This window comes from Helianthus annuus, chromosome 6 (genome assembly GCF_002127325.2).
Source record: "Helianthus annuus cultivar XRQ/B chromosome 6, HanXRQr2.0-SUNRISE, whole genome shotgun sequence".
Lineage (NCBI taxonomy): Eukaryota > Viridiplantae > Streptophyta > Magnoliopsida > Asterales > Asteraceae > Helianthus > Helianthus annuus.
Window position 1 is genome coordinate 129,496,656 of NC_035438.2, and position 23,218 is coordinate 129,519,873.

Genomic DNA, 23,218 nt, shown 5'->3' on the forward strand with positions numbered 1-23,218 from the left:
CCTCTTATCTGAATTGGTCAGACATTTGCATCTGAACGGCTAAGCATTATACTGGCTCTTAATGGTTCAAACATCTTAATGATTCAGCACTTAATGATTCAGATTCTTACTGGTTCAACACTTAACCATTCAGAAGTTGTCAAACAGCTTCTTACTCTTAATCTCTTTTCTCACATGACACACACCTTTTTCTAGATGGCAGTGGCAAATTTCTTTATAATCACCACACATCCGGTGATAACGAGTTTACAGGTTTGATTAGATTTTGAAATTGACGATGACGATGACGATGGTCAATTTTATTTTACGACGATTGCGAGTTTCATATAATTTATCTTTTAAAAATGTTGTTATGTAATATTGGCACATAATTATATATATATATATAGTTAACAAAGGATGATGAATACTAACTTTATTTTTAAAATAATATATAGTTTTTTTATTATTTTTATTTAATATATTATAATAGTTTATTATTATATTTACTTTTAATAACATATTTTTATATTTTTTATTTTTTAAAATCATATATTTCCTTTACCATTTTTAATAATTCTTTTTTTAAACATATATTATTTTATCAATTAATTCTATACTTCTTTAATAATTTACGTTTATAACTTTTTCTAAAACTTAAGTACGTAGTTGTGTTTGATTTTTCTCTCGACATTCCGTTATAAGTTATGTTAAAAACGAAGTTGTACTCAAAATAAAGTATTTATTTGATATCATAAAACGCTACAATGATAAACTAAATCGTTCTAACGATTTGGTTTTCTAAACAACATGCTTTGTTTTCAAATCACGTTTGTTTTACATTATCATTTGCTCGGTTTCGTCGCAACGCGTGACTTAAAAAAACTAGTGTTACATTAGTTGTTTGTTTTTAGAAAAGTGACACTAATTATTATATGTTTTCATGATTATTTTTTTTATAATTTTAGCATGTTTAACTCATACCTTTTTTTAAGGAGTGCCAAAGCTAAAAAATCAAGCTATTATACTAATACCATGTGTAGTGGTTAAAAAAAATAATGCCCCTACCATTGGGCATTATCCGACACGTGGCAGTCCAGTCAGCATGGGGCGTTATTGCAAAAGTGGCGTAGTGGTAATAATGCCCAATAATCCCTTTTAGGCGTTTTTTAAACAAAAAAAAAGCTAACTATTTTCTTATTGGCCAAGTCATAACTAAACCCCACAAATTAATCACCTTTAGGCGTGTTTTTTAAAACGCCAAACCAAATTTTTTTCAAAAATAACCCCCCAAAACGCCCTATATAATGGGGGTGGGGGCGTTTTTTTTGGATTTTTTTTCAAAAATAATGCCCCACTACGAGTGGTCTAAAGGAAAAAAAAAGTGATTTGAATACGTGTATTAAATTGTAAAATTAGATGCATCTTTGTAATGGTTGAACGCTTTGTTATACATTAGTGCATCTCAACGTTGCCTCAAACAAGCAAAGTTCGAGGTCCCTTTATTTAGATAGACGTGTCGTTATAAAACTTATGTATCAAAACACAATGCATTAGCCTACAAAATTGGACACAACGTTGTACATTATATTTTCCATCTCAAAAACTAATAAATAATGGTGGTGTGGTGGGAAGATATAAAATATTCACACCAATTTCCCGCCATTTCCATCACCACAAAACCACAGCTTTTTCCATTTTCATTTTCATTTTCATTTTCATTATTCATCTTCTTCTTCATTTTGATTCTTCTGCAACTCATCCACATCAAACCAAACTTGACAAAATGAGTGGAAAAATGAGAGCAAAAGTGCACAATAAGTTCAAGATGAGAGGATACACGCTCAAAGTAGAAGCCCTAAAGGAGATCCTTTCGTTTTTGAGCAATTTTGAAGATGCGGAAGATGAAGCACTTGATCTCCTTGTTGATGAGCTTCATACAGGCTCGCGTATGATCTCTAATTCTCTTCTGTAGGTTTAATTTTTCAAATTCATGTTGTGAATTGTTAGATCTAGGGTTTTTTTTAGGGTTTTTGTTGGTTTGTGAAATTGTGTGATATATTGGTTGCGTAAGTGGGTGAATTTTGAGTTTGGATGTTTAAAATTGATTAGTGTTCTTCGTGGATTTTAATTGTAAATTGTTGAATCAAAACCCTAAATTGATGAGGAATCTGTTTTTTTTTTTTTTTTTTTTTTTTTTTTTTTTTTTTTTTTTAATAATCTGATTTGCATGTAAAAAGTTTTAGCTGCCATTAGTTATAAAAACGTGATTTAGTTTTTTTTTTAATTTTTTTTTATAAAAAGAACGGTTTTAATAATTTTGTGTGTTTGGTGAAATTGACATATGTGTTGGAACTGCACAATCCCTCATCCTAATAGGGTGTTATTGACAGTGGCGAAGCTTGACCCGAATGACCGGGGGGGAGGTCGAAAACGTATACACAAAAAATTTCTATAGAACCGGTGGTCGAAAACGTATATACCCAAAAATTTTAATACGAAAACTACATATATAACACTACTGAGCGAAAAGTTCGGGGGGTCGGGTGCTCCTCCCCGCCCCTTCTATACTTCGCCACTGGTTATTGAGGAAGGTTGAATTGTTCAAACATCAACCCTAAATTCTCATCTGTTTGCACCAAGAACTATAATCACCATTATTCTGAACCTCAAGTGTGTTAAAATGGTACCTAAGGCCACCGCACCTCTAATATTAATTTAAAGTTGGAGTTTCTAGGATTCGGTATTTTATGTAGAAAGGAAAATATGGGAGGTCATGTTGGACATATACTTACGAAACCATAATATAGAAGTTCTCCCACAATAGGCCGATAGCAAATACTATGTTGCGAGCTAAGTAGTTAGTGCGGTAAAATATTGGATATCGGTCAAGGACCGATATTTGAGATATCGATTACGGATATCTGTAATTTTAATATCATGCTAAATTTATATATATAGCAATTTAACACTAACAATTCAGTATACTCTTCTACCATTAACAAATATCATGCTAAACTTTTTGTCCAATTTTTACTTTTATTATAAACAAAGAATGCATTAACTATGATTAAATTTATTTTAATTACACAAATAATCTGAATCTGAATAAAATGATTTAAGAGGTTAAGTGCGTTAGAATCACACTTTTAAGCCAATTTTCAACTTGTTTGATATTTAAATGGGTTAGTCGGTTAACCTATAATACTGACCAACCTGTCTCACTAAATGAGTTAAACAGGTCAACTTGTATTCGGCTTGTTTAATTAAACAGTTCAACTTGAACACTACCCTTTCTAAGCGGCTTAGGCATACCAAACCAAAATCTGATTATTTTTTTTTTGTTTTGTTCAGCTTGTTTTCTCTCTTTTTTTTTGGGTTTGGAAAAGTAATAATTTATTGTAAGGATTTACGTGGCTTATAGTTTAGGGGGATTTACTTGTATTTTGTCTTTTTGATAAACTGAGACAGTGAAATCATCGGTTTTGGATAAGGAGTCTGTACAGCGTGTCACAAGCAGGCTTTTAGAAGCTGGATCTGCAGTTGATGATGATAATCCATATACAAATATGTCAACGTCTTTCAGTGTAATTGATGCGTTTGACATTCCGAAGTACCGCTACGATCCCATCAGAAAGATGTTTTGCCAGTAAGTTTTCTGCTTGGGGTTGCTAATATCACATTTTTGCTTATTTATTATTAACTTATAACGGTCAAAAGCTAAGAAGCCAGAAATTTAAGTGATCTTTTTTCATTTGAGCCAGAACTTTAACTGAATGAAACTTGTCGTTTATGCGTCTTTCATTTTTTGTAGACACACAGGGAGACTTCCAATTCACGGTGATGCTTCTGCAAAAGCTTGGTTGTATAGAGATAGGTTTCTTTTATTGTCTCAGAGGCTATCGCGGATTCCACAATTTTCTAAACCTTCCTTTAACAGCGAATTATCCGGACTCGGGAGCTGTGAGGTTCCCTCTCTCTCTCTCTCTCTCTCTCTCTCTGTCTTGTATGTATTGTTGCAAATGAAGGTTTTTTTTTTTTTTTAAATTGTTGTTAATTCATTTATTATGTAGATATCTCAAATTCAATCTCTGGTTGGACGAACGGGAATAAGTTGGGTAATGGGTGTGATATCTCAATTTGAAGATGGACACTATTACTTGGAAGACCTTACAGCAGCTGTCGAAATAAATTTGTCAAATGCAATATCCTTAATCGCTTGATGTTTGATTATAGTATACAGTATGTGTTAATTGTTAGTGTTGGTCCGTGTTACAAATATGCGTGCATGGTTTTAAAAAAACGGTTGAGGTGTGCGCCTCGAGGCGCGCCTGAAGGCGAAACGGCCAAAGAACGATTCTGAGGCGCAGGGGGTTTATACTGTATGTGCGCCTCAGAGGGGCTGAGGCGCTAAAAAGGGTGCGCCTCAGGGGTTTTTGATATTTGTTTTTGATGTTTTTGTGTCAATTTCAAGCAACTTATGTCTTTTTTTATGTGTGTTTTTGATTATTTTGATGAATATGATGATGAATTTAGTTAGTATTACTATTTTTATAAGGTATATAATATTTATATTTATTTTTAACTCCGCCTCCGTTCGCCTCAAGGCTTACGCCTCGTGAGGCGAAGGGAAAACGCCTCGAAACTCGTTTTCGTTTTTTAAACCTTGTACGTGTGACATAGTTTTTTTCTTAACATTACTTACAAGAAAACAACGGGGTATTTTTGTGAGAATACCATAGTTTTAGCTCAAGGGGAGATGCGGTTAGACGGTATTTTCCAGGTCAGTCTTACTACACCTTTGGTTAGTGGTTGATTACAAGCATACAACAATCTTAAATAATTAGTTGCAGACTATTAAAATGTGACTTATATAGTTTTATATTATAATAAATGTATGTTTATTGGGCCAGCCTGCACTTGTTGCTGTTACAAAGCAGCTACTATGCTGCTGTTGGTGGCTAGTGTTTTTGGGATCTATTATGATCTTGTATTATGATACCTTGCTGTATAACATTAGGGTAAAATGGCGTTATCAATAGACGTGGCAAAATGGGATGGGTTGATTTAAAACGCTTATTCCAAAGTGTTCATTTTTTCAAAAGTTATTGATGCGTCAAATAAGATTAGAAAAGTTAAAAGTTGTGTTATTTCATCGATACTTATAGTTTAAAAAAACGGCTTAGGAGGTTTATGCGTTCTAAATTAAACTTTGGAAACTTTTTTATATCTTGGTTTTTTTCCTTTGAGAAATAAACATTTTAAATCGGCCCATTTATAAGTATTTTTACATTATGCATAAATGGTTAAGATTTGTACATCAATATTAATACTTCTTTCTGGTGACAGATCCACATCCATTAAATGTTTGTTGCTAACTCATAGTTATACTCGATTATCACGCAGGTTCAAACATTTGGTTTTCCACCGTTAGAAGACAGAGAAAAGTCAACCACATTGTTTTCGGGGCTTAATTACTTTGGTGGTGATACGCTTAGTAAAGAGGACACTGTATCCCTTTTAAGTCGTTTAACGCATATAATACGTTCAAATAACTGTAATCAATTGTCATTTTCCTTTTTTTTTGCTTAATTCAACAACGACAAATTGTTTTGGAAGTATCCTTGATTACGTCTCCAGCTCAAACTTGCAGAAATGGAATCAAGTGCAGTCAATGAAATGTTCGTTATACTATCCGACATTTGGCTTGACCATGATGAGGTATCGAGTTTGTATTAATTAGAGGCGTATTTAAAGACCGCTAATATCTTTATTATATTTTTTATTAGAGAAGACCATGGCAAAGCTAGAGACTGTTTTAGACGGTTACGAAGATGTTGAAGTCGTTCCTTCTCTTTTTGTGCTTATGGGAAATTTTTGTTCACGTCGGTTTGATCTTGCATATAATTCTTTGTCAACTCTCAGGTGTGATTCTCTTGGTTTTAACTTTTAACTATGAATTAATTTCTTTTATTGAATCAACTAAAAAAGACACCTTTGTGACACAGATCGAATTTTGCAAAACTTGGTAAAATGATCGGAAACCATCAGCGGTTAAAAGAACACAGTAGATTTCTTTTCATTCCCGGACCTGATGATGCAGGTAAAGAACTTTGAATGCTTTGCTAATTTCCATGGTTTTAAAAAACGGTTGAGGCGTGCGCCTCGCGGCAAAACGCCCAAAAAACGATTCTGAGGCGCGCCTCAGGTGCGCCTCAGGGGTTTTTGATATTTGTTTTTGATGTTTTTGTGTCAATTTCAAGCAGTTTATGTCTTTATAATGTGTGTTTTTGATGATTTTGATGATGAATTTAGTTATTATTATTAATTTATAAGATATATAATTTTATCTTTATTTTCTAATTCTGCTTCGGGCTCACGCCTTGCGAGGCGAAGGAGAAACGCCTCAAAACTCGTTTTCTTTTGTACTTTTGTGGATTAATTTTTTTATTTGTCGTTTTAGGCCCTTCAAAAGTTCTACCTAGGTGTGCTTTACCCAAATACCTAACTGAAGAGCTTCGAAAGCACATCCCAAACGCCATATTTGCAAGCAATCCATGCAGGTACATCTGCAATTCTTTCTTATTAGTTATTGCATTAATTACAGTCTTGGTTTTAAAAAGCGCGCCCTAGGCGCAAGGCGCAGGGCCTGGGGCTTTTTTGCTTCTCACCTTGTGTAATTACAGGAAGCGACCAAAAGGCGCATTTTTTTTTATATTTTTTTGTGGGCTTTTTGGCCTGAGGCGCGCGCCTCATGTAACTTAGGCGTTTTACTGCATAAAAATGTTGTACCTTGGGTTTTTTGACTTGTACATGTAATTAAAATGGTATAAAAGCCTTACTTATAGCTATATTTTGGTTAAAGGAAGCTAAAAACCTATGGGATATGTATGGGATATATAAAAACAATTATATAAACATCTTGCGCCTCGGGTACGAAAAGCCCACCGATTTTGCGCTTTGCGCCTCAATTTTACCAAGATTACAGGGTTTGTTTTTGTTGATAAACCACTATTTTTTGTCTTTCTACTTGTTTATATACCCCTTTAAGATTCATGTTTGCCTTATTCGAGACATAAATCCTATAAGTACTCTTTTACATTTTACTAATTGAATTTGAAATAAAAAGGGTACCTTTGTCCACCGAGTGCTATCTTCCTTCTTTATGACCACAATAGGATCAATGTCTTTAGGAGATTCTGTTTTCCATTTGCAATAAGGGTGGCGTTCTTTATAAAGAGTATTAATACTAGGGGTGTTAACCGGGTCATGTTTGTGGGTCGTCGGGTCGAAAGCGACAATCATGTCAGACATGTGAACCCAAACATGACACGGATACGGCCCGTTTAACACAGTTTCCTTATTTTTTTTCATATTAATAATCTAAAAGGTGCTCCGGTTTCTGTTTTATGTTTTGCACTTTGACATAGAATGCTTAGCTAAATATGTTCACGGAGTTGACCCAAAAAGGGTCAACTCACGAATTCACTAGGTCAACCCGAACCTCACATGTTTAGCTAAATATGTTCACGGAGTTGACCCAAAACTGATCTGAACCTGTTTAGACTTTAGACGAAAACCAGACCCACGAATTTGAAATGTTTCCCACATCTGCAGTTCCCAAGCTGGTATTTGTAATATCAAGTTTTAGAACTTTTGAACATTATTATATCATATTGTCAAATGATGTTTTAATTTTGATGATATTTTTTAGTAGAATGATAAATTTTGGTGATATTTTGCGATTTTATTTTTATCTTTTTTGTTTCTACGTTTAAACCCGAAAACCGAACAACCCGACCTGAACTAAACTGAACCTGAATAACTCGAACCCGACTAACCAGAAGTTTAAATGGGTCGGTTATCAGGTCACTTTTTCCCAGCCAAAAACTCGACCCAAAAGACCCGAATAATAATGTGGAGGTACGAGTCAAGGTGGGTTCATGTCAAAACGGGTAATATTTGGTACAATTCGGTTAGGTGGACCTAAATCATCTTTGTCACCCTTTTGTTTTCAAATAGTTAGTCTTTTAGATATGATTAAAAAACTCTTTATCATTACAATATTAATGTTTTTTTCGCATGAATTGATTTAGGATCGTGCATGCGTTATAAAATAAACTTTGAACTACATTTGATCATTAGACTGAAAATATAACACATATCGTTCTGTTCATAAGAAAATGGGTTTGAATTGCCAATTTGACTTGTGAGTTATGACTACTGACATGCTTTTTTTTTGGTTTCAGAATCAAGTTTTACACCCAAGAGATAGTATTTTTTCGGCATGATCTCCTTAACAAAATGAGAAATTCTTGTTTGATTCCTCATTCAACAGAAGAAACCAGTGATTTTTTTGAGCTTGTGAGTTACAACTTACATTCTTTGATTGAAAAGAGGTGACAATATGGCGGGTTGGGTAAATTATTAACTAGCGCACTAGTTATGATCTATTTACAACCATAGTTGTTAATAGCGACCATAGTGGTCGCTATAGCGCGCTTTATGGCGATGCGACTATGTGTCGCTATGTTGGTTATGGCGATGAATAGCGAGCTTAGCGACAGTTTGGTTTTTTTTTTTTTTTTTTTTTTTTTTTTTTTTTTGATGTTAATATCAATTAGATATAGCTATAAAATAGCTGGATTTATAGGTTTTTGTTAAATATACATGTAAGATATCATATGTACAAGGGTATTTTGATGTAATATACATATAAAAATTTTCAAAACTCTTTTTCTAGTGTAATCGCTATTTATAAAATAGCCGTCACTATTTGTCGCTATTCGCTACGTAGCCTATAGGTGCCTTGTCGCTATTCGCCATCGACATCTATGTTTACAACATTATAAGACCTTGCCATGTTATATTTATAGCTACCTTTCTTTATTTGACCCGTTTGAGCAGTTACAAATAAGATGTAACCCAGTGAACTAATTGAAAAATAACTTTTCATGCAGCTTGTTGCCACTATAACACATCAAACTCATCTCTGCCCTCTGCCTTTGAGTGTACAGCCGATTATTTGGAATTATGATCATTGTCTTCACCTCTATCCATCTCCACATACGGTAAAGTTCTAAAACTCATTTTTTTATTTGCATGACCTTTTAGGTGTCTTCATTTTTTATAGAGCATTCTAATCATCTTTTTTTTTGGACATGAATGATGCCTTCAAAAAATGGATTTATTTTGATGTGACAATTTGAATTCGTTGACTTACGAATGTGTTAATCCGGGTTATGTTTTTATCTCTGATTGGTCAACCTGGTAGAATCAAAGAATTTGGTTAAAAAAGAAACCAATCAAACTGGCCGAAAGCTGTCACAATATTTTGAATGCATGCGAATTCCTAAATCATGTTATTCAATATATTTAGATTATTATTAAACATAGTTATCGACACCGAATAGCGACAAATAGCGATGAGATACCTATATGCTACGTAGCGATAGCAATGAGATAGGGCCCGCTATTTCGTGTATAGCGATAAGGTAGTTAAAATTTTAAGAAATAGAAAATAGCTATTCTATTTTTTTTTTTATATATATAATGTTAAATTTATACCTTTTTATGTATAAATTTATAAACTTAAGGACCAAATGTAAAGTAGTGAAAATAAAGGGGGATAAATGTATAAATATACAAACTAATTTTACACTTTTTCATTAATTTTTACAAGTTTTAGGGACTAAATGGAAACTTGTGAAAGATAGAGGGGTTAAATGTTAAAAGTTATAAAGTTATTTAAAACCCTAAAGCCTAAACATGCTGAAATAACCAGCCGCTATCTTCTTCATCTTCTTCCTGGTTTCCGGCAGAAACCATCACCGGAGTGGTATTTTTTCGCCGGAATTCGCCGTCGGAGTCGCTATATGCTCGATATGTGGTCGCTATGCACCTTGTAGCGGTGATTGGCCGCCACGCCACGCTATTCGCAATAGCGTCCGCTATGGACGCTATCGATAACTATGTTATTAAAATAGTATAAACTTATGCAATCATATGTTATACATTACAACATTTTCATAATTCAGAAGAATTTCATGTTAACCTAATTTATTTGTCCATCATCATGAATATCCATTTCAGTTTGAGCCCATTTTGGTTAAAATGCGTTTTTAACTCGGACCAAATTCATATTTTTTTAAACAACCTATTTGACCAGTTACACGACGACCTGCTTGTTTTGTCAGGCTTATGTTTGTTTGTAACAAGATTTACGTCTAAAATGGGAAGAATGTAGATGAAACATTACATCCTAAGTTATTACATTATATCATCATGAAGTCAGCTAACGTGTGTTTGACCTATTTACAGATTGTATTAGGTGACAGTAGCGAACAAAAGGCCTTCAAGTACACGGGTACCACTTGCTTCAATCCAGGCTCTTTCTCAAATGACTACACTTTTGTGGTATATCGTCCTTGCAATCAAGAAGTTGAACTGTCTGCTCTGGAATAATAATTGCGACATACCCGACTGATCATTATATTTTCAAAGGCCACTGTTCCGCGACCAAAGAAACAAAGTAGTTTCCGTTTCTATAACAAGTAGCTTTTTTTCCGTGTAGCAATTTTATTTGGGCCGGCATACATATATATCAGCAGACGATCTGTGGCCTTTTTGTATGATATGTTTTTAGTAGACTGTTAGTCTATCAAGGGTTCATCTTTCTGTTATACTTCAGATTCTTAATTTGTTTTAGTGGACGATTTTTTAGTGTGGGACATACCATCTTGATTGGAGGTTGTTCTTTTATAGTTCATATACATGCTACAAGTTGTGCCAGTGACAACTACGATCAAGTACGCGCTTCTTAAATGTGAAGTGGTTGCTTAGCTCGGACTAACAATGGTGGTGAGTTGTGTTCCTCGCCTAGTAGGCTGTAGTGGTTTTTGCTAGTAGGCCTACTTGATGCATATAGTCTAATCATGTGAGCTTTCTATGATCAGAAAACTATTTAATGATTGAAATAAGATTGTGATAAAGATAATGATGATTGGTAAACCACATGACTTTGATAAGATAGAGCAGCATGTTATGGTAAAATTTGAAAAGATTAAAACACATGGACATGAAAAGGTAAAAGTCTCCTATGATATAAGACATGTAAAAACTTAAAATGACATGCATAGATGTAAGTAAATGAAGAAAGGGATTTATCCTATTTTTGCCGGGATGACCGCTTCGGAACCATAAACAAGTCTGAAGGGGGTTTCGCCGTTGCTTGTCTTGGGCATGGTGCGGTGAGTCCACAAAATACTTGGGAGCTCATCAACCCATCACCGGCGTGCCGTGCCTAACCTTGCCTTGATGTCTTCCACGATGCTTTTTTTGACACTCTTAGCTTGGCCATTCCCTTGGGGTGGACCACAAAAGAGTTGTGTGCTCAATGTGCAAGTCGTCCTTTAACCAATCTTGAAGGTTCTCAGAGGCAAAGTTAGTGCCATTGTCGGTGATAATGCGCAAAGGCAAACCAAAACAACAAATGATATATTCCCAAATGAATTTTCAGACCACCATAGTCGTGGTGGAGGCAATCGCCTTTACTTCGACCCATTTTGTGAAACAATCCACCGAACTTAACCGCCCCAAGTGCGCCTGGGAATGGTCCCACCATGTCGGTGCCCCACTGCTGGAATGGCCAGGCAGTAGTAACTGAGACCAAGACATTCTTTGGGCGCAGTGTTTTTGGCGAGTGCCTCTGGCAGGAATAACACTTGCGCAACTCCTTAACTGCATCCAGGTGCATCCCTGGCCAGTAGTATCTGACGTTCATTACTTTCGCCACTAGCATGCGCGACCCAACGTGGATGTCGTGAACGCCTTCATGAATTTCTCTGATCATGTAGTCCGCATCTTGCGAGTCGACACATCTCATCAAAGGTCCCATGAAAGATCGTCTGTATAGGATTCCGTCAGACATCTTGTAGTGTAAGGCCTTATGCTGGATTTTTCTTGCTTCCGCCTTGTTTTCTAGGAGGAAACTTGACTGCAGATAGGCTTTGATTGGTGTCATCCACGAGGGTGAGCCTATTTCAATGATGCTCACTTGGCGCAGCGGAACAGACAGGTTCTTGAGTGTCTCACCGGGCGATGTCGAAATATCGGGGGTGTGACAATTTCATATGATGATTTTACCTAAGGCCAGGCCTCGTGGAGTTTGGAAAACCAATGCCCCATGAGGGGTGGAAGCCTGTGCCTTTAGCTTTCCTATCCCTGGCCTGCCCAAGATTGCATTATACTTTGAGGGTGCCTTAGTGATTGAGAATACTAGTTCTTTAGTTCTCATCTCCCCCTTCCCCACCATGAATGGGAGCCTAATCTTCCCCAAGGGATGGGACATGCTGTTGTTAAATACAAGGGGCATTGAGTCCTTCTACAGTCTATCCCTTACATCTCTGTCAAACCTTAAGAAACACTGTTCATATATTACTTCCACTCCCCCCGGTCCACGTGTATTCTGACGACCTTATGCCCTGATATTTTGGCCGAGATGTTCAAGGGGAGCTTCTAAACTTCATGGTCTTTCAGATGTGGCATGAGAATTGGAGCCTCCATACAGTCCGAGGCTCCCAGGATTCTAGCTTTTATTGTCCGGGGTTGGACATCTTCTTCCCTTCTCCTGGTCATGTCCACGAAAGCCCTTTCGGCCTCTTCCTGTTTTACTTGCTTTCCATTTTTATCCCCCTTCTTTTATTTCTCGTATTAGGTGAGATAGCTTCCCCGTTTCAACTGCCAACTCAATTTCTCTCTTCAGGTACATGCAATTATCGGTCTTACGACTACATCCCTTGTGAAACTCACAATATTCATTGGGGTATGATTTTTGTCCTGGTTTGATAGGGGGATCTAGGGAAAGAGTTCTTGATCCTCTCCGTTGCTAATATCTCACTGGGTGTTTTAGTGAGAGGAGTAAAAGTGTCACAATAGGGAGTTGGGTCTTGTAAGGGGAGAAAACGGGTCAGGGTCTATCATATTGAGTTTTCTCCCTTTGGGTTGTGTGTTATAGATCCAGTTCAACATCATTTTTATGTAGGGAATGCATTACCATAACATATAGAAATTAAAAAAATGCACTACAAATACAACTTTTTAATTACGTCTAGTTCTTTTCTATTACAAATTCTTTTGTGTGCCTCCATGACTCCATGTCAAATACAGTTCTAAGTGCTGCTTGCACCAGGCGGGTTAATCCAACTCAACTCGAGGTCCACCTCACCACATTCCACATGTTGCAATCTAAGACACATATCTTGAACAATCTTGTCGTGTTTCCATATTATCTGGCTTTGTTCGACCAAGAAATTTGATCGAGTAGGTTGTATTTTCTTTAAAATGGTGCCGCTCGGGAAGTTTTTACGTTTCATATTCAGGACCTCCAGAAACGGTTTGATGTCGACTTCTGCATCACCCATTTTGTCATCCTTGCTAAATCTGTCATGGTCATACACGGTCTGCAATCATAGATATGTACATAGGTTAAATGTATTGTGTTCAAGTTGACCTGTTTAATCCCGTTAATTAAACAGGTTGACCCGCCAACCCATTTATTACAACCAGCCAACCCGTTTGGGTCGTTTAGATAAATAGGTTAAACGGGTCGTGTAACGTGTTCTAGTTACATGATTTTAAGTGTTTATGTGTTAGGATTGATGTATTTGACACAAATAAATACACGGGCCGTGTTATCGATCAATGATTAAACCGCTGATATGAAGACCACCAACCTAACACAATTGTCACCCCTTGGGGATGTGATTTTACTATTTTAAGTGATAATCACACATTGAACAAAATCTTTTTATTATTTTATGGTAGGAAATAATAAATAAAAGAGTAAATTACAAATTTTGTCCTTTATGTTCACATCAAATTACAGGCGCTGTCCTTTAGCGCAAAAGTTGACATGTTTTGTACTTAATGTTTCAAAATCTTGCACGTTATGTCCTTTAGGCCAAACCCAGTTAGATTTTTTTAGTTAAATATGGTCATGTGCAAGGCACATGAGGGTATTCTTGTCATTTTATATTTCCAAGGACTATTAAATAAATAAATTATAATAAGGGACTTTTGTGTAAAATATAAAAATAAAAACCTTTAGTCTCTCTCTAAACTCATCCATCTCCTCTGTTCTCTAAACTCATCATGTCAACTAAAACAGGAGATCCCTAATCTGCCGTTTTCCTCTCAAATTCGTCCAATGAAGCCATCATTTGGTGGAATTCTCCCACCATCTAAACGTCCAGATCCTCCACACCTCACTAATTCGTCTCAATTTCCCTTCCTCGTATGGAAATGGAGCGGCTGTTGATAATGCCCCTTCCTCATCTATAACTGGGAACAAGGTTATGGTTAATCTGAATTTAGATGATTTCATTCAACATGGAACCCCGGATTCAACTTGTTTTTATTCTACAAGGTGTTTCTTGTGATATTTATGATGGATTTTGGTATGTACAGAGCTAAGCATTGGCCAAATTCATGATAACTCACTTCCCTGTGCTCAATATCTCAAATTTAGACCCCAATTTTTTAAACTTCAACTGTATCATCTCACCTAGCCATGGCCCGATTTCGATCCAATCAGCTAATTGGGACTCGTTTTCGTTTTCAAGCACGATAGAGTCAATAGAGTTTCGTGCAAACCCGGGTTTGACCGGTCAAATCCCAACCAGCGTTGGTAACCTCAAGAAGCTCCAATCCCTTGTATTAATCGATAACGGGTTATCGGGCGGGTTACCGGTCAGGATTGGTAAGTTAACTCAGTTAAAGTGGTTGGTTTTGTCTGGTAATTTGCTTAAAGGCAAAATCCCAGAAAGTTATGGTGATTTGAGTGAGTTATTGATTTTGGATTTGAGTAGAAAATCATTGTCAGGGAGTTTACCTTTAATTAATAATAGCAATAGCAATAGCAATTTCCCCTATTATATCAGCAATGTAAGTTATTCACTAAACTCTTGAAAGTGCCCTATTAATTATTTACTGGTGGTCGATAGGTGGTGGTGGTCAGTAGGTGGGGTGGTGGTAGTTTTCAGTCCTTCAGTGGGTGGTGATGGTGAAGGTTGTGGGGAGGTGGGAGGTGATGGTGGGTGAAGTCTGAGAGTGAGAGAGTTTAGAGAGAGAAGGGTAGAGAGAGAGGGAAAGTTGTATATATTATTTTGTTTTATTTTATTAAATAAATATTAAAAAACTGAGTTAAATGACCAAATTACCCCTGTTTAATATGATGATTTAACTAAAAAGTCTAACTGGGTTTGGCCTAAAGGACATAACGTGCAAGATTTTGGAACATTAAGTACAGAACCTGTCAACTTTTGCGCTAAAGGACAGTGCCTGCAATTTGATGTAAACATAAAGGACAAAACTTGTAATTTACTCTAAATAAAATGACCAAAATTCCATTATTTTATAAAAAAAATTAAGAGATATTTTTTAATGGGAATATAAAAGTAGCCCAAGTTATGTTAAATACATACCAGCTTAATTGGAAGATCAGGTTCATGAACAGAAAGAATCAAGTCTTCGTTCCACTCCGGGTTGACATTTCTCTCCACAATCCGAGTCTTCACTTTCTAAAACAAGTTAAACAACATTAATTAAGTAGATGAATGAATAATCTTCTAAATTATAGACCATAAGATGCAAAAACAAAGATATGCAGGAAGCAATTTTGGTTTTCTTAAACAAAAATTCATCATCATGCTCAGTAAATCTCACCAATAGCAAAGGTAAGGTAGGGTATGAGAAGGGTAAGATGTAGACAGCCTTACCTCTACCCCGTAGGAATAGAGAGACTGGTTCCAGTGAGACCCCGGCTCGATTCTTAAACAAAAACCAAAAATTAGAAACTTGCAAATTGGATGAAAATCCATACATTCACGTGTGTGTGGTATATGAACTCACCCATGGGCGGTCCCACATAGTAAATACAGGTGTTATCAGTGGCGAAACTTGAGATTTCTGACTGAGGGGTCGAAAACGTATGTACCAAAAAATTTCTATAAAACCGGGGGGTCGAAAACGTATATACCTAAAAATTTCTATACGAAAACTACATACTCTCCACTACTGAACGAAAAGTCTGAGGGGTCTATAATTTAGCAGATAGGTGACAATGGAACATCCATATTATCTATTAGGCTATGCTTCTCTAAAGTGTAACAAATGAAATTCAAAAGAAAAATGTTGTGATAATTTTAAGGCATACAGACTACGTACTCATGATATCTAATATATCATTTTGGACATACCTTATGTTATCCCACCCACTTATGTTTTTGAATAACAATTGTATCATTTGATACGCTTAGTCGCTTACCGACTAATATTGTCGTTTTTGTCATCAGGAGCTCACGAATATGTTTCTGATTATGCATGTGGAAACTTCTAAGAAATTACCATCCTTGGTTTCTAAAAGGGTGAGGCGTTCCGAGGCATATATTCTAAGGCAATGTGTACTGGGGCGCGACCAAGGGCCATAGCGCCGCTATGGCGCCGCCCACACCGCCCCCCCCGGCGCCATGATCAAAAAAAAACAAATGGCGCGATGTGTATAGCGGCGCGAGATGGTGGTGATGATTTCTGCATTTTCCACTTTGGTCCCTGCATTTTACACTTTGGTCCCTATATTAAAACACTTTGGTCCCTGCATTTTACACTTTGGTCCCTACATTTTATACTTTGGTTATGATGAGGTAGGGGCTTTATGACTACGGCCTCAAATTACATAAAGCCCCATAAAGCCCCGGGGTGACGTGGCATGCCACATGGCGCATAACGCCCCTTTGAGGGCTTTATGACTACACATGCCCTAAGACCATGTGTAGTGGAAGGGGAAGATAATGCCCCCACCCTAGGGCATTTTACGCCATGTAGCGGTCCAGTCAGCAAAGGGACATTATTGGGCGTTTTCTAAAATGGGTGTAGTGGGGATGAGGCATTATTGGGGCATTAAATAAAATAAAGAAAAAACACCTAAAAATCTTATTAGCCAAGCAAATGGAATCTCTAATCTGATTGGTCAACATTTCCCCCTTCAGCGTTTTTCAAACCACGCAATGGAGCTTTTTTTGCAAGATAACGCCCAGGTGTAGTGGGGATGGGGCGTTATTGAGCGTAATTGGGCAATTTTTTAAAAAAAAAAAACGTCCCACTACGCATGGTCTAATAGGTTTCTATCTTTATGAACCCATAACATAAATATAAATAAGAGTAAATTGTCATTTTGGTCCCTGAGGTTTGTCCAAATTTGTCATTTTAGTCCAAACAGTTTTTTTTCGCCTTTGGGTCCCTGACTTTTCCATTTTGTTGCCGTTTTGATCATATTGACTAACTCCGTCTAAAAGCCCCAGTTTTAGTCAGGGGTATTTTTGGTATTTTTGTTTTAAACTTTACAACTTGCCATTTTGATCCAATACTTATTTTATATTAAAAAATAAAAGAAAACAATTTAATGTTATAAAAAAACATATAACAATATATATATACAAACACATTTACTATGTCTCCATTCTTCCCCCTTTCTCTCTCTCTACACCAACCCACCACCGTCAACATCTACCACCACCACCACCCATCACCGCCGCCGACACCCATCACCGCCACCACCATCACATGCCACCACCCACTCCATCACTTGCCACCACCCGTCTCTCTCTTTCTCTCTCTTTACAGCCCCACCAAACTACCACCGGTTACCGCCCACTTCCGCCACCCGTCATGGAACCACCTCCATCTTCATAATCGGTCACCATCTTCACAAAATCACATCATCATCGACATCAATGCTAAGAGAAATGACACAGTTGGAAAGTGATTTACCGGAGAACCCGTCGGGAAACATAAAACACCGCCACTGCCGCCGTACACGGCGGTGCCGTCGCCGGAAAGCTCAGCCGCCGCCGCCGCTGCAGATCCTTTTTCTTTCTCCGATCTCGCTCTTTCGCGTCTATCTCTCTCTCCCTCTCTGTGAACCTGCTGATAAACCACGTCTCCGCCACCGCCGTGTGCGGCGGCTCTAGGGTTTCACTAGCAGATTTAAAGGTCGATTTTAGAGTTTCCACTAGCAGATTTAAAGGTCGATTTTAGGGTCTCATGTGAAGAGAGTGAAAGGGGTGGGGTTATGGTGGTGAGTGGCTGTGGTTGTAATGGTGAATGGCGGTGGTTGTGGTGGTGCACGGTGGTGGTCGTGGCGGTGCATGGTGGTAGGGGAATGGTGGGGCGGTGGTGGTGGCTGAGAGAGATGCAAGAGAAGAGAGAGAGAGAGATAGAATTTGGTTTTGATTATTTTTTTCTTAAAAAGAAATGATATGTATTCATATGTGTGTGTGTTTTTTTTTATATATATTTAAAATATAACATAATTTTTTAATATAGTTTTATGACATTTATTTTTTTATTTATATATAAAATTAGTTTTGGATCAAAATGGCAACAAAACAAAACATATATGTAATCTGACCAAAATACCCTTGAGACAACTGACATTTTTTTAACAAAGTTAGAGGGTGTGATCAAAATGGCAACAAAATGGAAAACTCAGGGACCCAGAGGAGAAAAAAAACTATTTGGACTAAAATGGCAATTTGAGACAAAACTCAGGGACTAAAATGGCAATTTTTACTCTATAAATAACCTTTATATAACATATATCTAACCTATATGTGTGTACAAGTAGTGGCAAAGCTTGAGATTTCCGATCGGGGGGGTCGAAAACGTATATACCAAAAAAGTTTATAAAACCGGGGGGGTCGAAAACGTATATACCAAAAATTTTTAATACGAAAACTAAATGCTCTCAAGTACTGAGAGAAAAGTTCGGGGGGGTCGGCCGCCTCCACAAAGCTACGCCTTGTGTACAACCTCTTGATGCACAAAGTCTACCAAGTACAAGTGGCGCTCCCATGCAATTTTGACATGTGCCTCATGTACGCTTGTCACCATATTGACTCAAAAGAACAAAGCCTCTCGCTTGAGGGTGCCTCATGCCTAGGCCTGCTTTTTAAATAGAAGCACTCATACTGGAATAAGCACTCAAGCATGCTTAACCGTGTAGTTGACTTCTCATTCTATAGTGGACGCGTTAAAACAGATTGATGATGTTTAAGGCGAGGCATCCGGTATTCCTTCCTTATCCCCGTGAATCACTCATGCGAATGGGACGTATGTGAGATGTGACTAAGGTGCCACAAAAGTGTTCTAATAAGGTTTTTGCTATATTTTGAAACTAATTCCAATATAACCTAACATTTAAGGTAAATATGCATAGAAATTCAAAGGCATCTACTATTTAAATCCTCATGAAATCTAAAAACTGATATCAAATCTACACATTAATTGAAAGTGATCATGTGATATTGAAACTCAGCATGAATGATGGCGGGTGGATGTGGGTGGCCTTTTGTTATTGGGTTTGCTAGTGTGAACGAGCTTTTGTTGGTCTTTCAAAAAAAAAAAAAAAAAAAAAATAGGGGAATTGACCTGTAATAATCCCAACTAGGGTCATTGGCCATTGACAGTCCCACCTTTAAAGTATTCCCTCACCAGTCCCACCTTTCACATATTTTTCTACACCGGTCCTCTGTTTAAAAAACTTAACAGAGTTATGTTTTTTTTTTTCCAAATTACAAACAGTGTTTTAAGGCTTTTGATCAGAACGACGATACGAGTCCATTGATGTAAAACTTACCTCGGAACGGTGCTCCAAACAATGAAAACGGCGCTTCAATTCGGCTGTTTAAATTTCCAATTAACAAAAATCAAGTCATTTGGAGCACATTTCGAGGACTTGTATCGTCGGATAAAAACCCTAAAAAAATCTGTTTGTAATTTGGAAAAAAACTTAAACTCGGTTTTTTTTTTTAACGGGGACCGGTGTAGAAAAAATATGTAAAAGTTAGGACCGGGGGAATATTCAAAGGTAAGACTGTCAATGTCAATAGCCAATGACCTCTAGTTTGGGATTATTACAGTCCAATACAAAAAAAAAATATGGAATAAGACGAAATCACCTGATTACCCATCTTGATGACGACATAAGGATCGCTGGTTTTGCAATCACGAACGGCAAGACGCACACCTTTTTTTATTTTGATTCTAAGAGCACCCGGTACCTTATCCATTTAATTTCTTTCTTTCTTTCTCCTGTTTTTATATTTTTTAATTGCCCATACGACGATGATACAACAATTCGAATCAGAATAAAAAGAAGAAATGGTGTCATCGATCATTCAAAACTTAATGCGATCGCAATGAAATGTGTGGGATTATCTTCAATTATTCTCTGGGAATTCGGCACAAAATTTGGATTTGGATTTTGGTATGGAATCGGTTCGGATTTTCTTTTTCTTTTCTAAACTTTTTGATGGTTTCTTTATTTTAGTGGACCTTTTGTTTTTGTTTTTCTTTATTACTTTAGTGGTTTTTATTTTTGTTTTTTCATTGATACCGTTAAAACCGATATTGATATTCATTTTTATCATTTTCACTTTTATGGCTTTTAATTAGTAGAGCATATAAGGACTAAGGTCACGCTACGTAGCACAGGGGAAAATGTCAAACTCCCGTCGCATATATTTTTAATTGTTATTATCGAAACCGATACCAATATTTACTTTTATCGATATTTGCTTTATGGTTTCCCATGAGTCAAGCCAATAACGACCAAAGTCACGTCGCATAATAACATGGAAAATCGATCATACTCCCGTCGCGTAGCGCGATGGAAACACCAGGTATCGATATTTTCTTTTATGGTTTCGGATGAGTCGAACCGATAACGACCAAAGTCACACCATGTAGCCTGGGGAAAAACAATTAAACTCTCAACGCGTAGCGCGGGGATAAAACCTTTTTTCCCTTTTTAGTTGGAATTGTCGGAACCATTATTGATATTCACTTTTATCGATCTTTGCTTTTATGATTTCCGATGAGTCGAGCCGATAACGAGCAAAATCACGCCGCGTACCAAAGGGAAAAATGATCCCGCATAACGCGAAAAGTCCCACTAGTTCATAATACACTAAAATTAAAATTGATGCTAGAAATATATAATCAAGGGATAAATAAAAAACTATAAATCTATAATAGTTTTAATACTTTTATGAGGATATCAGAATTAATTTATTATTTAAGTCACTTATTCACAAAAATAAAATACTTTTTTCAGCTACACATGTAAGGGTTGTTTGATAGTCTCTTAATGATTCTATTAAGATACTATATTTAAATCAGTAAAAGGCAAGGGTGTTTGTTTCACAAAAATAACAAATCTTAATAGTTCGGTTGACTTCTTAATGATTAAATGATTAAATGATAAAATGATGCTGAATGGTTAAGAGACATACTTACCTATGCTCTAATAAACTTCCTTAATCCTAAAACTTCAGCCACCGATCACGTTAGACAAAGTGAACTATGTCGAGCGGCTTAAGCACAATCTGATGAGCGTGTCACAAGTCTGCGACAAGAGTCACTCGGTCCATTTTACTAACTCTGAAGCTTTGGTATTGAAACCGGGTTTGGTGATACCAGACAATCGAATAGTGATGTGAGCACCAAGGAGGAATGATACCTATGTCATGGACATATGTGCTAAGGATTCTTCCACAGTGGTAGCGTGTTTATTATCAAAAGCATATGAGGCTGAGTCAATGTTGTGGCACAGACGCCTGGCCGACATCTGTAACACCCCGTGTTTCGAAAGTCAAAGTCAACGTCAACATTGAAGTCAAAGGAAGAAAAGATTGCTAATTGCGATCTGTCACTCCTTGCTCAATTACTGTTTTGACTTCTTTAACTTGTAGTTAATCTATTTATTTATTTGCATTAGTTGTATTATGTGGAGTACCTGTTAATAATCGAGGTTTGATCGATGTTTATCGCTTGTTTTATCGCTTTATCGTTTATCGCATCGCAATCGCATTCGCTACTCGAATTATGTGTTCTGGATATTGTTTTACGTGTGTGTGTTATTTATGTGTTACTTGTGCATGTTTATTTATGTTTATGTTGTGGTGATCAATCGAAACGCAATCGCAACGCTATCGCAATCGAATCACAGACGCTAAACGCAAGTTAATTAAGATGATTGTATGTTAGATATAGTAGTTGGGATTAATGGGAAACTCTATCGCATCGCAAAACTCAACGCACGAAACGAAACGACAAAACTCAACATGCCGGACACCGGATCGAGTGGCCACCCGATCGAGTGACCATCCGATCGGATTGCCACCCGATCGGACAGCCATCGGTGGCCCATCTGATACGTGCACACTTTCCTTTTTGGGAAACCGTATAAATACCAACCTGTCACATCATTTGTGATGTGACAGCTCTCACTCGACCCAGCCGCACTCTCAAGCTTCTTTCTCTCAATTTCTCGCGATTCTTGTAAGTTTCCAACCTAAATCTTGTACTTTCTTGATCTACACGCACTCCTCTACCTTTCTATCTTTTGAATCTTAACTTTTAACCGTGAAATCACTAGATTTAGGGTGTTCTAGGATGATGTCATCATGGGGTTCTTATGAACTTCATGTTTTGGCTTCAATCCACCAAGAACAACTTAGATCTGAACGATTTCCACATGAATAAACAAAGATCTTGCATAGATCTGAACATATTCAAGGTGTAAAGGATTGAAAGATGGTTTCTAACTTTCTTTCAACTCTTTTACACTCAACGCACTCAAAATCGATAGAATCGGGCTTTGTACTGACCTTCTACTCCTTCTTGTTGATGCGTTTGTTCAAGATCTGAATTCTATCCAAGAGACTACCGATTTCGGGTTAAACATGAACCACCATCTCGGACCATTAAGTGGTCGGACTAGGGTGTTTCCTGTCCGATCGGGTTACTTGAGCCATGACGAGGTTCTGTTGTTTAGCACGTTATCACACCGCCTCGAACAAAACGCAAACTATCAAAACAGCCAAGTGTAAAGACGATCAGGTCGACTGGGTTACTCTAGCGCTCCCTTCAATCCAAACACAGATTGTGTTTAGCCATTACCATCTCTGTGAGTATACTCGATCCCTTTTTGCTTTACGCACTTTTGGGTGTTACATACGTTATCTATATTCAAATCACATCAATCACACAACGCAAACCCTATTTATACGCTAACCGCTATTGCATGTTATACGTGACTCGATGAATGCCTGTTTGTTATGTTTACACATTGATTGCTGTCTACCTGCCTTAGCAACGATAGTACTATAATTTGGACTCA

General features: G+C 37.0%; 2 protein-coding genes across 3 annotated transcripts; one reads left to right on the forward strand and one right to left on the reverse strand.

Moving 5' to 3' along the window:
• The first annotated feature begins 1,600 nt into the window (after positions 1-1,600).
• LOC110939648 (DNA polymerase epsilon subunit B) lies at positions 1,601-10,711 on the forward strand. 2 transcript variants are annotated; one of them, XM_022181223.2, is made up of 13 exons: positions 1,601-1,928; positions 3,451-3,628; positions 3,794-3,947; positions 4,053-4,184; positions 4,685-4,762; positions 5,386-5,490; positions 5,620-5,700; positions 5,774-5,904; positions 5,988-6,082; positions 6,443-6,542; positions 8,229-8,343; positions 8,940-9,050; positions 10,300-10,711. In XM_022181223.2, the coding sequence occupies exons 1-13, from the start codon at positions 1,766-1,768 to the stop codon at positions 10,441-10,443; spliced, it is 1,587 nt and encodes a 528-aa protein (XP_022036915.1). In that variant the 5' UTR covers positions 1,601-1,765; the 3' UTR covers positions 10,444-10,711. The 2 variants fall into 2 exon arrangements, with proteins under 2 accessions (XP_022036915.1, XP_022036916.1); XM_022181224.2 differs by having other exon boundaries at positions 3,794-3,942.
• A 2,331-nt stretch (positions 10,712-13,042) lies between these two features.
• On the reverse strand, positions 13,043-20,345 carry LOC110939650 (protein C2-DOMAIN ABA-RELATED 4). The gene is made up of 3 exons (XM_022181225.2): positions 19,995-20,345; positions 15,462-15,557; positions 13,043-13,439 (listed from the first exon to the last, which is right to left on the reverse strand). The coding sequence occupies exons 1-3, from the start codon at positions 20,103-20,105 to the stop codon at positions 13,149-13,151; spliced, it is 498 nt and encodes a 165-aa protein (XP_022036917.1). The 5' UTR covers positions 20,106-20,345; the 3' UTR covers positions 13,043-13,148.
• Between the last annotated feature and the right edge of the window lie 2,873 nt (positions 20,346-23,218).